The sequence below is a fragment of the Cryptomeria japonica genome, chromosome 10 (genome assembly GCF_030272615.1).
Source record: "Cryptomeria japonica chromosome 10, Sugi_1.0, whole genome shotgun sequence".
Lineage (NCBI taxonomy): Eukaryota > Viridiplantae > Streptophyta > Pinopsida > Cupressales > Cupressaceae > Cryptomeria > Cryptomeria japonica.
In genome coordinates this window covers 393,995,502-394,009,877 of record NC_081414.1, presented here as the reverse complement: position 1 = coordinate 394,009,877, position 14,376 = coordinate 393,995,502, and the positions used below count along the sequence as shown (strand labels likewise).

Genomic DNA, 14,376 nt, shown 5'->3' with positions numbered 1-14,376 from the left:
CTTAATTGCCTTTACTTAAGAATTTATGACCTACAATGATTTCTTACATATCCCTCTATTATCACATTATATAATAGGATAAAATTCACATCACAAATCACATAAATCCTCTCTCACATTTCAATTTACCACCTTTTTAATTACTATATTTATTAACATTGATAAATCATATTGTTGAACTCAATTCACATAAAAAAAACCTAATAATTTTTTAAAATATAATAATAATATTATTAAAAAAATTACTAATTTTTACGTAATGTATTCTAATTATTTCGATTAAAAAAAGTTCAGAGGCACTGTCCTAGTCTCATTCGAGAGAATCGAGTGGTGATGGGCCCAAGATCCGAAAATTGGCCTTACTCTCTTCCTACTCCTAAAATTGAACGTTTTCCCAGAGTCAGCGATTACGGAGTTGGAAGCATTTGGAATGGGCCTGAGACATTTGTTGAGACGAGTGAATGAAATGGATCCTGTAGTGTGGCACAGGGTCGCCGGTATTTCTGGTGTGCGAAATTTATCCTTTTCCTTCATTCACATTCATTTGCTTTGTCCGTGTCATCATTCTTCTTTGTTGCACAGGCATGGCGGCTCTAGCTTTGGGAACATACGGATCACATATTTATAAACCTAAAGATGTTGCTTATAAACAAGTAACTCTTTCTATTCCAGACACCCCTAATTCCTTTTCCTAATTGATTAATGTCTATTATTATTATTAAAAATGCAATTCGGATCGCCCAGTCTCTTGCAAGAGTAATTTTTCAAGATGGAATTCGGAAGAAAATTCTTTAAGAATCTACCAGTCTCGTCCTTAATTCTTTGAAAAAATTGTGAATTGAAATTGGTCAGGTTTGGCAAACTGCAAGTTTGTACCATCTGGTTCACACAGCAGCATTGCTGGCGTCCCCAGCCACCAAATATCCGCATATTGTAAGTTTCTGACTTTTTCACCTCATTTGTTTTATTTGCCAAGTAGTGGTCGTAATTTTGATCCCTATAGCGTAATTGACATATTCTAAACAGTGACCCCAAAACCTAACTCGAACTCTGTTTAATGGAATTAAATTTCTTTTACAAAATTTAATTTAATTTTGAGGCTGGTGAGGCTCAGGACACAAACACTAACTCAAAGTTTTATTTAATTTTGAAGCAATTGTATTGTTCAATAACGAATATACACTTAAAGAGCGAATATACATTTCAAGAGGGGATCTCTATAACTCCAATTCTACAACCCGTTAAGGCCTTGTAGTGGCACCTCTACCCAAAAAGAGGATTTTCCCTATCTGATTGGGTGTCAGCATTAAAGATCACCTAGGAACTGGGTTTAACATGATCACCTTGTACACCTTGCTTGCTTGGCTGGTTCCGATGACACTTAATGTAGATATTGTCTCTCAGGAGCATATTGACATGTCCATGCTAATCATGCATACCACCCGACTTTCTGGCAATATTTATCAAGGCGACTGAACTATCACAAATGCATTGGAATTTGACAAAATACTGCCTGTTGCATATACCTGATTTATATTGATAAAAGTGTTTACGCCACATTTCCATATCGGTAATCTAGTTAACATGAATGGAAGTGGCGAGGCCGCACATCGCATATAAGCACATTTAGATGGCCAGATTCCACTTATATGTTTCATATTAGCTTACTCGATGATCATTGTCTAGCTTCTTATCCGTAAACTTTTCTCTATATTATACATGCTCATTATATGATAATAGAATATCATACGCCCTTAACAATTTCCAATATAAGCACAATTTTCTGCTTACCAGACATTGATGCGCAGAAAAATTCAATGATAAAATGTGCTTCAAACCAACCAAGATGAAAGGATTAAACTTGTAACAGATATACAAATTTGAATTTGTGCTGCAATCTGTTGAGAGTTTTTTTTAATAAAAAACTATCTATATCAACCTTTGTTTTGGATAAACCTGAAGTAGGTCTCAACCTGCTTCAATTAGCAGATATTTTGAATATAGGGTCAATCTGGATCAAATATGCTGCAGAATATTTAAAGAGAAGTCAGATCAACCTTTTGCCAATCTGTGATTTCCGTTTAATTTATTTTCCTTTATGCTCAATGAAAATTAAATCTATTTCGACTCTATTCTAGCATATTAATCTGTGTAGGAAAAATCTTTATTTCAACTCTTTTCTTGTATATCAATCTGTATAACTATAGAAAAAGCTCTATTTTAACTCTTCTCTAGTATATTAACCTCTGGAAAAAAACTATATTTCAAGTCTATCGTAGATATCAACCTAACTCTATTTCAGCTCTCTTCTAGTATATCAACCTGTTTAAAGTGGCCTTTACCCAGGGAAGCCTGATTGTTCTATACTTCTATTCATAGGTTATTGAGGCAAAGGATCTATCCACCAAATTACAATGCAAGTAAGCTAGATGATTCTGTTCACAGGTCACTGAGGCAAAGGATCTATCCAACAAGTGACTAGAGAAAAAAATTAAGTTCTGATGTAGCACTTATGGATAAATTGTGTAAATGGCACATTTTTTCTGTCTTAGGGAGTGAACTTGTTTTCTTTCTTTTTTCGCAATGAGAATTTAGGATAATTATTTATAAGATGGAGGGATAAGTTTCGGGATTGAAGATAGCTTAGACAATTTTATGATTAAAGATGACTTCTCAATTTGGATATAATTGTTCTGTTGTGGTCCAGTAGACCCGACTATTAAAAAGAAAGATAAAAAACTGGTTGGATTGTGAGAGAAAGGCACAAGGAAATCCAAAAGATCGGTGATAATATTTGTTTTGGTCAGCAGAAGAGGTTAAATTTATTGATGGTTGAAGCCTTAATTTTTTAAATCTAGCAAAAGGTGCAAAAACAATTTGTTATTGTGAAAAACTGTGGCAAAATGAAAAATTCCACATATGCCATGTGTATTTTCTGAATAATTTATGCCTGAAAATATAAAGGCAGCACTATGTTGTACATTGCACAAAATTTGATTTTGTAGACATTACCACTGAAGTGGCAGTCAAGAACATATGATGGTTTATGTAATAATAATATATACTGGAAATAAACAAAATTTATCAGATTCAACTTGTCATTACTCTTTCATGAGCTTCAGCAGTGAGTCCAAAATTTCTGCATTGACATTCACCAGTTAAAGCAGGACCTTATACTTGTATTTGTCACTGACTCACCGTCCTTATTGAAAGCAGGACCTTATACTTGCATCTCTCTCCTATTCCAGCCAGAATCTCTTTTTCCGTGTGCAATAGTTTTTCCATCTCTTCCTATAATCCAACTTATGAGGATAGAAGGATTTGCCCTTTTTGGGTGTGCCTTGGTTTTGGTACAGCCTGGGTTGAAATATCCTTGTTATGGATTTTTACTAATGACAGATATAATGAACAGCCAAACCAAAAGATAATTCATTCCATGAAATTTTCACAAAATTACAGGCAGATTGATGATGTATTTGTTAACATGCAACAAGGTTTTTTAATAATAAGACTATCAAACAAGCTCTAACCAGAGCCAGCATTAAATATCCAGTGTTGAATACAAAGCGTACCAAACATAGCACCAGGATCAGGTTACAAACTTTGACAAAGGCTGATATGAACCAGACGCTGTAAATGGCTTTCACTGTTCGATCTTCTCCTGTTGATAATGGCTGGTCTGAAATAGAGCAATGAGAGCCTTTGTATTGAGAGTTGTAGGTCTTTCTACCAGGCTGAGGCAATGATACCAATCAGACTGTCAATGATGCTTCTAACTGCCCAAAATAACAGATTCAGCTCTATCAATAGAATCCTTGAATTGACTTATTGTTTCCAGATTAAATCAGATTGCTGTTGCAGACCTGGGGCTATGTCCAGAGCTGCTGATAACAAGGGTTTCGTCCTTCTTGAATACCAAATTGCAGAGAACTCAAATTGATAAAAGAAGACCATAAAGAATCATTTCTTTGGTGAATCGATCCCTTAAAGAATAACTCCAGCCACTCCAAAAAAGCCATCGATTGCCGCTAGAAGATTCCTCATTAGTGACTTAGGCAAATTTTATAATTTATATTAATTATTAAATGACCCTCAAGTGTGGTCGCCTAGGAAAGATAACATTATAACTTAAAAATGGCCACAACTTAAGTCATCATGAATAATTAAAATATTTATGAACAATACTTAAGCTTTTTGGCTTTATTTTAATTATTCACTCATTCCCTTAATATTCAATTAATTTCCTAGCCTCAGGGAATGGTAAACACATTACAGTCCTCCCTTCCTGGAATTGCTGGTCCTCCAACAATTGCAAATTGGGATGCTGCAGGATTTCCTCTCCTTCCCAAGGTACATCTTCAATTGGTAAATGTTAAGTTCTTTCAAAATTCTGTGATCAAAATAGAAGAGATGGAGATATGATCTGAAAGTTGCATTTTATCTGCTATAGTGCGTTGTAAAGATGCACCACACTTATCAATTTCGGTGTGTACATCCTCCTCAATGTAAGCATGCTATATAAGTGGATGAGGGGTTACGTAGTGAAGAGATATGTCTTCTCACGTGGGAAGACACATCTCTTCCCTGCGTACCTCTCACCACAGTATATAAACTAGTAACCGTTTACTTACCCGATCGGAAGGAGTGCGACTTGTTTTACCACCTGATACCATGAACAGTGTAACCGTTGGTCAAACGCGATAAGTTAATTTTGGTTTTATTTATCATTAGTTAACGTTAACATATTAGTATATGTAATCAAATTAATATATATATATATATCAGAAGCATGAAATAGTACGACCAACGTTACAAAATTAACACTCCCTCTTAACTAGGGAGGACACATTTCATGTTAGAGAAAACATCACAATTCATCCATTGATTGTGAAGAGAGGAGATATCACACCATAGTGATATTCAGAGATATGGTTCAACAATGAATATCAAGTCTCATGATACTCACCATAACTCATAGTTATCAAGTAAGGTATGTGCACTGGCATCAAGTCACATGATGCCTACCATACTGATAATGATTTCATGGCATGTCCACGAATGTTATGTTCATAAAATTCACCATGACGATCTCTATCATAATTATGGTTTATTTAATGATATCAACCAACAGATATCTACCATAATGTCTCAGAGATATATATACTATCATGACATGTCCACAGATATCAAGTCACATGATATCCATCAAGATAGTTAAACTGATAATTGTAAAATCGTCACCTTACAATATCAATTTGAAACAAGTGTTCATTATTGAAAAGTCGCCACCCTTCAATAATGTTCACAAAAGGCCCATGCAGTCATGGAGTCACACACATGACAAATAAAAGAGTTTACACACTAAACATCTTTAAATATATTAGTATATCAGAATAAATGGGACTCTATCTCAAAATTAAATAACGTTTTCAACCATACCAAGTTTATCTCTAAAATGTTCAATCTTGATCTTGGAGAGAGGCTTGGTAAGAATGTCTACAATCTGATCACCTGTACTAATATAATTCAGTCGGATCACATTCTTTTCCACCATATCTCGAACATAGTGATAAGGAATCTCAATGTGTTTAGACCTGTCATGAAATACTGGATTCATTGAAAGCTTGATGCAACTTTGATTGTCACAGTAGATGACAGTAGGATTCAAGGGCTGACAAAACAGTCCTACAAGCAATTTCCGGAGCCATACAACTTCTCTTGCTCCCATGGAGGCTGCAATGTATTCAGCTTCTGTAGAACTCTGAGCAATTGAAGATTGTTTTCTACATATCCAGGAGATCATTCCTGATCCTAAATTGAAGCAACATCTTGATGTGCTTTTCCTGTCAACTATGCTTCCAGCCCAATCAGAATCAGTGAATCCATGTAGGTCAAGTTCTACATGTTTATATTTCAAACCAAAACCAATCCAATAGTTCCTCGTTGAGCTGCATGTTGAACATTGCTGGGTGTTACAGTGCATGAACAATGACGTGAACAATGTTGCTACAGTGACACATCAGTTTGTTGTCCACAAGATTTTGATGATCTACTTGGCACTTCATTGACACATCTTGCATCTATCCACAAGATTTTGATGATCTACTTGGCACTTCATTGACACATCTTGCATCTAGGGTTTCAGTGCCCTATTCCTAGGCTTGGACACATATCTTTGGAGGAGTTTGGGATTATTTTTACCTTTCATAATCTTCAGACAAAGGGCAGAAAATATCAGACCTACATAAAGAGTTTCAGACATTATCTTCAGCCATTCATGTCATCAAATTGTGCTTAAAGGACACATTGAACTTCAGGTTTGTTGATGATCCATCTATGTAATGTATTTGCATGTTCTTGACACATTTCTATAGGTTTTATATGTCTGAAAATTACCGTAACAGACCTGATAAACATTGTACTCAGATTTGATATGATGATAATAAAGTGAAGTTGATAGTGATAAATTGTTGTTTTGGTTTATGCACTCTGTGTTATCAATTCTGTATGTTCTTTTATATTTGGCATTGTAAACATACATCAAATACAATCAAAACTCAAAAATCAATCCTAAGAAGAATACATGCCAAGTGTTTGACAAAATGTCAAACCACACAAACTGAAAAAATAAGTGCAAAAAGGACGGGTTCTTACAGTTGAATAGATGGTTTGAACAATTGAAACTCTTCCATCCATAATGTTTGTGAAAAACAATAGCTTATCAAAGGGAATGTTCCTTCAAGAGGCAATGTGCAACAAAAGATGGGAGGATTTTCAGATTTGATTCTCTGGTTACCAACTTACTCATCAATGATTAATAGCTGTCCTATGAAGTTGATTGTGAAATTTCCAGACTCTGCAGTGACATTAACAGCAGATTGTATGAATTTGTTTGCATGGGGTAGTCTCTATAGCAATCAAGACTTGGGTGTGGATGATAAATTATCAGTCCATGACAACAAAGGCACTCTTGAGGTAATTAACAATCAGATTTCCAGAATTAGTATTGCTACTATAATTTGTCCCAACAACCTTGAGGAAAAGGAGAATGCAGATTTTGGAGATGACAAAATGAGCTTTGCTTTGATAATTAAGTTGATGCAGCCACATAATCAACACGACCTTTTGGTGTTGAAAGCTTTAGTGGATGATACATCAGAGATGGCAATGGTTGTAGGTGGACATAATGAGGTTGCATAGGCAGCCCATCTTCATGAGTTTCTTCAATTTCCTTCCTTAGAGGTTATGTTAACTCAAGGAATTGATGTTGGTAAGTTGCTTACACCAGGTATGTCTTTGAGTAATGAAGTTGATATTCTTGATTTCATGAAGGCATATCTTTGTGACAACTTGGATTTGGTAAGATGTTTGGATTGGCAAAGGTGTATGAATGGATTACTTCATGAGGGTAAATTTTCAGTTTGGGAATATCATTTTCCAGCATTTGCATTGTTAAATGTAGTTGAGTATGTGGTTTGGTGTCAAGAGGATTATACTTTCAGTTTTTACCGTTGGAGCAATGACGAGACACCAAAAATTGGGGTTTGGAAGAGAGATACTCATTTCATCTTGCAGGTGTATAACAACCTTATGGTTTGGATTCCATGGAGAAGTTAGTTGCTTCACAGGATGTTGCAGTATATTGGTTGTATCAGAGTGGCGCAACGTCAGGATGGTGGTTCCCTTTTGAGATTGATTTGGAACCCTGGGATCACTTGGGTTTGTAGTTCAATAGTTGAGGATGAGGAAGCCAATATTGGCTTACTGGTGTTTACTCCCATGGTGTTCTAGTTTAGTTTTTTCGGAGAGCAGTTTCCTAAGGAGTTGACAGAGATGGTGCAGTATTTGATTGCTCTACTTACTAGTTGTTATCAGGAGGTCTCTTGTGGTGGCATCCAATAGGGCAGTGCTTTCGGCAGTTGGTGCTATAGATGTCCTAGGTTGACTTGGGACCCTAGGATCATGCTTAGTTTTAGTTTGGTTTAGCATAGTGATCTTGGGGTTGCATTAAAATTGCTTGAGGACAAGCAATTTTGGGAAGGGCGGACTGTAATGTCCCCTTTCTAGCACATGTTGTATAAGGTTGTCGTTATCCTATTTCTCCATGGTTCAGTAGACTAACCAGGAAATTTAAGGAATCTTGAGGATATTTGGCCTAGATAGTTTCACTTGCAGGCAATTTTGAGATGTTTTGATGTGTTTTTGGGATACTTACTATTCATAGTAGGTCAGTTAGGCTAGGTCAAGATCATCAATGGCTCATGAATAATATCCTCTCAATGGTTATTGATGATATTGAGTTGAGATTTTAATAATCATTTGCGATTATTAATTAATTTATCAATGAAGTTAAGTTATAAAGTTAAATTAAAATATCTAACTTTATTGATGCGGGAACTTAAGTTAAAAGGGGAAGTAATTTAAATATTAAAAGTTCCCCTTTTTAAGTATGTGGAGACATGAATGTTAAAGGGAAAAAGTATATCTTTTATCCCACATTGGCTGGAAAGTGTGTGAACTCTCCTGGGAAAGTTATAAAAGGTTCTTAAGAGCTCATTTATGGATATGCTTGGTTTATTATTTTCTCTTGGAGAATTTGGGAGCTTCAGCTTTCAGCAAGTTTGAGGACGGAAACCCTTGAGCTTGGAGGTAGTGGACGGAAACCCATTGTTAGTTGGAGATATCATTTAGGTATCTCACTTGTGTTTCACATTTCTGGAAATGAAGGTACTGCTGTTGTAAGGTACCTTTTCTGTTTCTATTATTCATGTTGCTAGGGTTTGAATATTGTGAAGGAGTTTGGATGCCAGACTTGTTGAGCTACATGTTGGACATTGCTGCGTGCTTCAGTGCATGAACAGTGATGTGAACAATGTTGCTACAGTGACACATCAGTCAGTTGTCCACAAGATTTTGATGATCTACTTGGCACTTCATTGACACATCTTGCATCTAGGGTTTCAAAGTCCTATTCCTAGGCTTGGACACATATCTTTGGAGGAGTTTGGGATTATTTTTAGCTTTCATAATCTTCAGACAAAGGGCAGAAAATATCAGACCTACATAAGGAGTTTCAGACATTATCTTCAGCCATTCATGTCATCAAATTGTGCTTAAAGGACACATTGAACTTCGGGTATGTTGATGATCCGTCCATGTAATGCATTTGCATGTTCTTGACACATTTCTATAGGTTTTATATGTCTGAAAATTACTGTAATAGACCTGATAAACATTGTACTCAGATTTGATATGATGATAATAAAGTGAAGTTGATAGTGATAAATTGTTGTTTTGGTTTATGCACTCGGTGTTATCAATTCTGTATGTTCTTTTATATTTGGCATTGTAAACATACATCAAATACAATCAAAACCGAGAAATCAGTCCTAAGAAGATACATGCCAAGTGTTTGATAAAATGTCAAACCACACAAACTGAAAAAGTAAGTGCAGAAAGAACAGGGGTTCTTACAGTTGAATAGATGGTTCGAACAATTGAAACTCTTCCATCCATAATGTTTGTGAAAAACAATAGATTTCATTTGCACGGTTTTAGATGAACAAACATGCTCTAACTTGAGGAGAGATCTCATTGCATGGCTTTTGGTTGAAGGAGTAGCTATCAATTATGAAATGAGAAACTTCAAAGGATTTGTCAATAAGGTATCATTATTGTATATTTGTAAATATTGTACATGGTGATAAGACATTATTATTGCATATTCTTAAATGTTATATACTTAATCATTTGGGCTGCTGTATATCTTGAAATATTGTACATGCTTTCCTCTTTAAAGCTTTCTCTTCAAGAAGCATCCTTCTATATCATTTGTAATCTTTATAATTACATAATACAAATGAGTGTATAGCATGTGCAATTGTAGAAATCTTGTGTTCTCTCTTTGTTACAAATGTTCATATCATTTCTTATTAGATACTAGCAGACACAACCTCTAGGTCTAGCTACCTCAAATGTTACCATCTTTCAGCTGTATTACCTTTAGATCTAACTATCTCAAAAGTTTCTATATTTTGTCCTTACTATCTCTAGATCTAGCCACCTAAAGGGTTTCCATCTTCTATCCTTACTACCTCTAGATCTACCTGCTTCAAGGATTTCCATCCTTTAGTTCTACTAGATACAATAACACTAGAATTGTTTCAATGAAAACACTACTTATAGTCTCCTTGAAGATGTACCTTCCATTAAATCTATTCCCTTCCACAACTTTTAGCCTTTGGGAATATTTCAGCATCAAACTTCTTCAAATTGGCACAACCTCTTAGCAGTAATAGCTATACAATGCATAATGGCCTCTTTGTTATCTTTGTCATTGTTGCAATATCATTGGACAACTCTTGAAGTACTAAAGCACATTCTTAGCAACCTTTATTTGCTAATGTGAGGGTTAAGGGTTGGCAAGTGTCATGTATCTGGGCATGTGATACAATGATGTAAATGGGGTTCTCGAGTAGTTGATCCATGGTAGTTATATTGGGTAAAATGAGTAACTTGTGGAAGTGTGATTATTAATTAGTTGGACTAACATGTATGTGTGGGTTAAGGGTTTATCAGGCCATAACCCTAGGATTATTTGATGAAGTTATATAGAGAGACCCATTCATTCTAACGAATTATGGTAAGATATTGTAATGTAATTTTCATACCAAGAAATTTTAAACACACTTGCAATTTTTGGAATTTTAGCTCACAAGCATTTCATCAAACAATTGGTGGAACATGAAAATCATTCAACATGTCTGAGTCTTATAATGTGGAACAGCTGCACTATGTTTTATCATCAAAGGCGTTTTGGCAAATAGTTGTCATGCATTAACAAATTAACAATTTCACAAATATTTGATTAACACAACCTTTGCTGGTATAGAATTTCTAATACAAGTTTCTTTTCAAGGAATACTGCTATATGCTAATATATAAAATAAAAAATACATACAATACTAAAAACTTATTTCCTGACCTCAAAATGAAGCTTTGTTTGACTGTAGATGATGCCGGTCTAAGTACAAAGTTTAATACTCTTGAGGGTGCAGGTACAGTTGTAGTAATTATTTATGCCTTGAAATTCTTAACAGCAGTAATGCATTTAGATTTATGCTTTCTATTATGCCTGCTACAGCAATAATAACTCCTTACATTTTCCACATTGCAACCCACAAACAAGTTGCTAATGTAGAGGACTTCACAATCTCTAAATATGGAATCGCTTTCTTCCGAATATCCCATCATCTCAACAAATTTCCTTACTCCTTTTTACATGGCATGACTAGCTTTGGAAACCTCCATAAATAACAACAAATATTTGTATGCAATGACCTCCTCAAATTCCAGTCTCGTATTTCAAATTGAGATCTTCAATTGCAGTTTACCTGAATATCAAATTTAAAAATTACCACAAAAATCAAACAAACACCAATGAATCTTGAATGAATCCACCAAGAATTGTCTAGGCTGGTTTTCGTCTACAAAACCAATTTCGTCATAGAGTTTTTGTCCTATGGAAAAATATGAATAGTTACCTCTCCATAGGTTTGTAAAATGAAAAATATAAAAAATGAATCCTTTTCTCAAAAATCCTTATATAGGCGATTTTAGGGCAGCTAAAATAATTTCTCTTTTATTTCATGTTTCCCCTGCATAATAAAAATAAAGAGTAATGTCCCCTTCTTCTCAGTAATTCCACTGGAGCTTGGTTAGCCTATTTCCTCATCCCGATAGGCTAAAAATTTATTAGAAGGGACGCTTTTTCCAGTCACTACTTTATTTGTGGAGAAATGGAGGAAATAACATATTATTTAATGGGTTTATAAGGTTAAAGTTACTTTATGTTATAAACTAACATATAAAATTAAAGCGACTTTATAATGTGGCTTTATAAAATGAAAGTGACTTTTTATCCCACATTGCTCAACGGAGGTGTATCTACCACCTAAAGAGGCTTAATAAACAGAGTTGTACTCTCATTTTTTGGGTTATGTTATGTGATTATATGATTGAAGCTATTTCTCCATTGTTGCTGAAATAACAGTGACTGGTTTTCCAAGAATGAAACCCCTTGGGAACTCGAAGGTAGGACGCAACCCCAACTTTCCAAGAGAGGTGAACTCATCTTCGGAGTTCTCTATTGAGCCTAATGGTGGAAGTTTTGGTTCGAATAAGAAGTCGTGTTGCAGATTGAGGGTGACATGAACAGTGGTCGTGAACAATGTCGCAGCTACATTGATCGTGAACAATGTTGCAGCTACAGTGGTCGTGAACAGTAATGCAGCTACAGTATTTGGTCTTAGTTTAGGGGTTATTGCCTTCATTTTGGTCATAATCAGCCTCCTAGAAGACAACTTTTGAGGATGTATGCCGGAAGAATTGTGATTGATGATTTCTCATGGTGCTGGTCGATCTAGGGCAGTGTTGTGACGTATTCACACATCGCCCCATTGCAAATGGGGACCCCCACTCTTTTTCGCTTTTTAGGTTAGGTCATCTCAGCTTGGTAAGTTTAGTAGCTATTAGCCCTTAACTATGAGGAGTGAATATGTCTTGTCAAGTCAGGATTGAGGTTGTGTTGTCAACCTTGTCAAGGTGGTTGATGTTGCGGAAGGTTGTCAAGTTGCAAATTAGAGGGCATTAGGGGTTTGAGATGGCATGAACTAGGGTTTTGATGTGAAACTTGACAAAGGAATGAGTTTACTCAAAAGATCGATCTTGATAAATGTTAAGCTTAACAATTTCAAGTTTGTAAAGCTATCTAATTTGGCCGATCAAGTCTCAAACTGTAAAGCAAGTCAGTTTCACCACTCAAGCTTTTCATTGCCAAGGCCTTCGACTGCAAAGGTGTCTCCAAAATCTGCCTTGAAGACAAGTTGCAAAGGTCACCTGATTGGTCGACTAAAGAAGTGAATTGCAAAGTTAGTTAAGATTGGTTGATCAAGTGATTGACTTGTAAAGGTTCCTCTGAAATCCAACTTGATGTTCAACTTGCAATGACCTAAAATGCTGCCTTGATATGAAGTTGCAAAGGTGTCTCAAAATGGTCACCTCAAACAAATATTGCAAGGGTGTTGTCAAATGCCTCCATGATGATCAACATGCAAAGGTCCCTCAAATTGCTGCCTAGGTGAAGAATTGCAATGCTCACTCAAGAGCAAATCTTGCAATGCTACTCCAATTTGCCATCCAAGAGATGTAATGCAAAGGTAAATCATAAACTTGACTAAGTATTGGAGTTGTGTTGTGACGTATTCACACATCGCCCCATTGCAAATGGGGACCCCTGCTTTTTTGGCTTTCTAGGTTTTAGAGTTTTGTCTATTAGCCTTTGCTTTTCGAGTGTCGCCAGGGGGATCACTAGGATGGCAGGCTCTGCTTGAGCCGAGGTGAGTCTTTGGGGCCCCAGAATTAGGGTTTGTTTGAGAGTCTTCCTTAGGGCCTGGTTTTGCTCTTGTTGCTAATTGTGTCTTGCTTTGTGAGTGGGTATCATTCTTGAAGGTCCGAGCTAGGTCGAGTTGGTGAGTGATGAAGTCTGGAATGTCGTCCTGATCTTCAAATGCCCTGAAATTTGGCTAAGTCTGGAATGTCCTGATCCTGAAATTTGGCTAAGTCTGGAATGTCCTGATCCTGAAATTTGACTAAGTATGGAAAATTGAAGAATCCTCCAAAAACTAGATTTTGCAATATAACTCCTGGAGGTCCGAAACCACTCTCAAACATCCTGAATGTATATATGGAATATAACTTAAAGTATAAGAATGTCACTTATACTTAAATGTTATATTCCATAAAATGATCCTGACGGAGAGTCCAAAATGTCAAATTTCACTCCTGACCCTTCCAAAGGGTCCAAAGCGAATTTCGCTCCAGACCCTTCCAAAGGGTCCAGAGCGAAATTCTCCATAAGACATTCTACTTTGACCAAAACCTAGAACTAACGCATTCCCAGGCTTGAATGAAGGCAAAAGCACTTGTTTGAATGAAGAAATGCAAAAAAATGAAGTCAGGATCATGGCCTAAGGTGAATTTCGCTCCTGACCCTTCCAAAGGGTCCAGAGCGAAATTCATATTTCCTCTATTTTTCCCCTTAGCTTGACCAAGTTTGTAGACTTTTGAGGCATAATTGAGAAGGTTTGATGCAACTTTGCCTTGGAGAGGAGATTTTAGACCTTGGGATGATGGATTCTAGCCTGGGAGAGAAATTTCGCTCCTGACCCTTCCAAAGGGTCTAGAGCGAAAATCCTTATAACCCTCATTTTCCTTCCTTGTTTTGGATGGGCGTTGGTTTATTAGGCATTGTGTGTGGGTCTTGATGTGTTCTTGCCTTGAGAAGTGTTTTGAAAAGTGAGGATCTTGTCCAAAATA

At 36.1% G+C, this 14,376-nt stretch overlaps 1 protein-coding gene across 1 annotated transcript in view; it reads left to right on the top strand.

The window, feature by feature from the left end:
* The first annotated feature begins 313 nt into the window (after positions 1–313).
* Positions 314–14,376, top strand: part of LOC131038565 (uncharacterized) — a 108,412-nt gene continuing 94,349 nt past the window's right edge. The window contains exons 1-3 of the mRNA XM_057971048.2: positions 314–506; positions 583–653; positions 853–933. Of these exons, the coding sequence (XP_057827031.1) occupies positions 431–506; positions 583–653; positions 853–933 (228 nt within the window). The 5' untranslated portion in view covers positions 314–430. The remainder of the gene's footprint in view (positions 507–582; positions 654–852; positions 934–14,376) is intronic.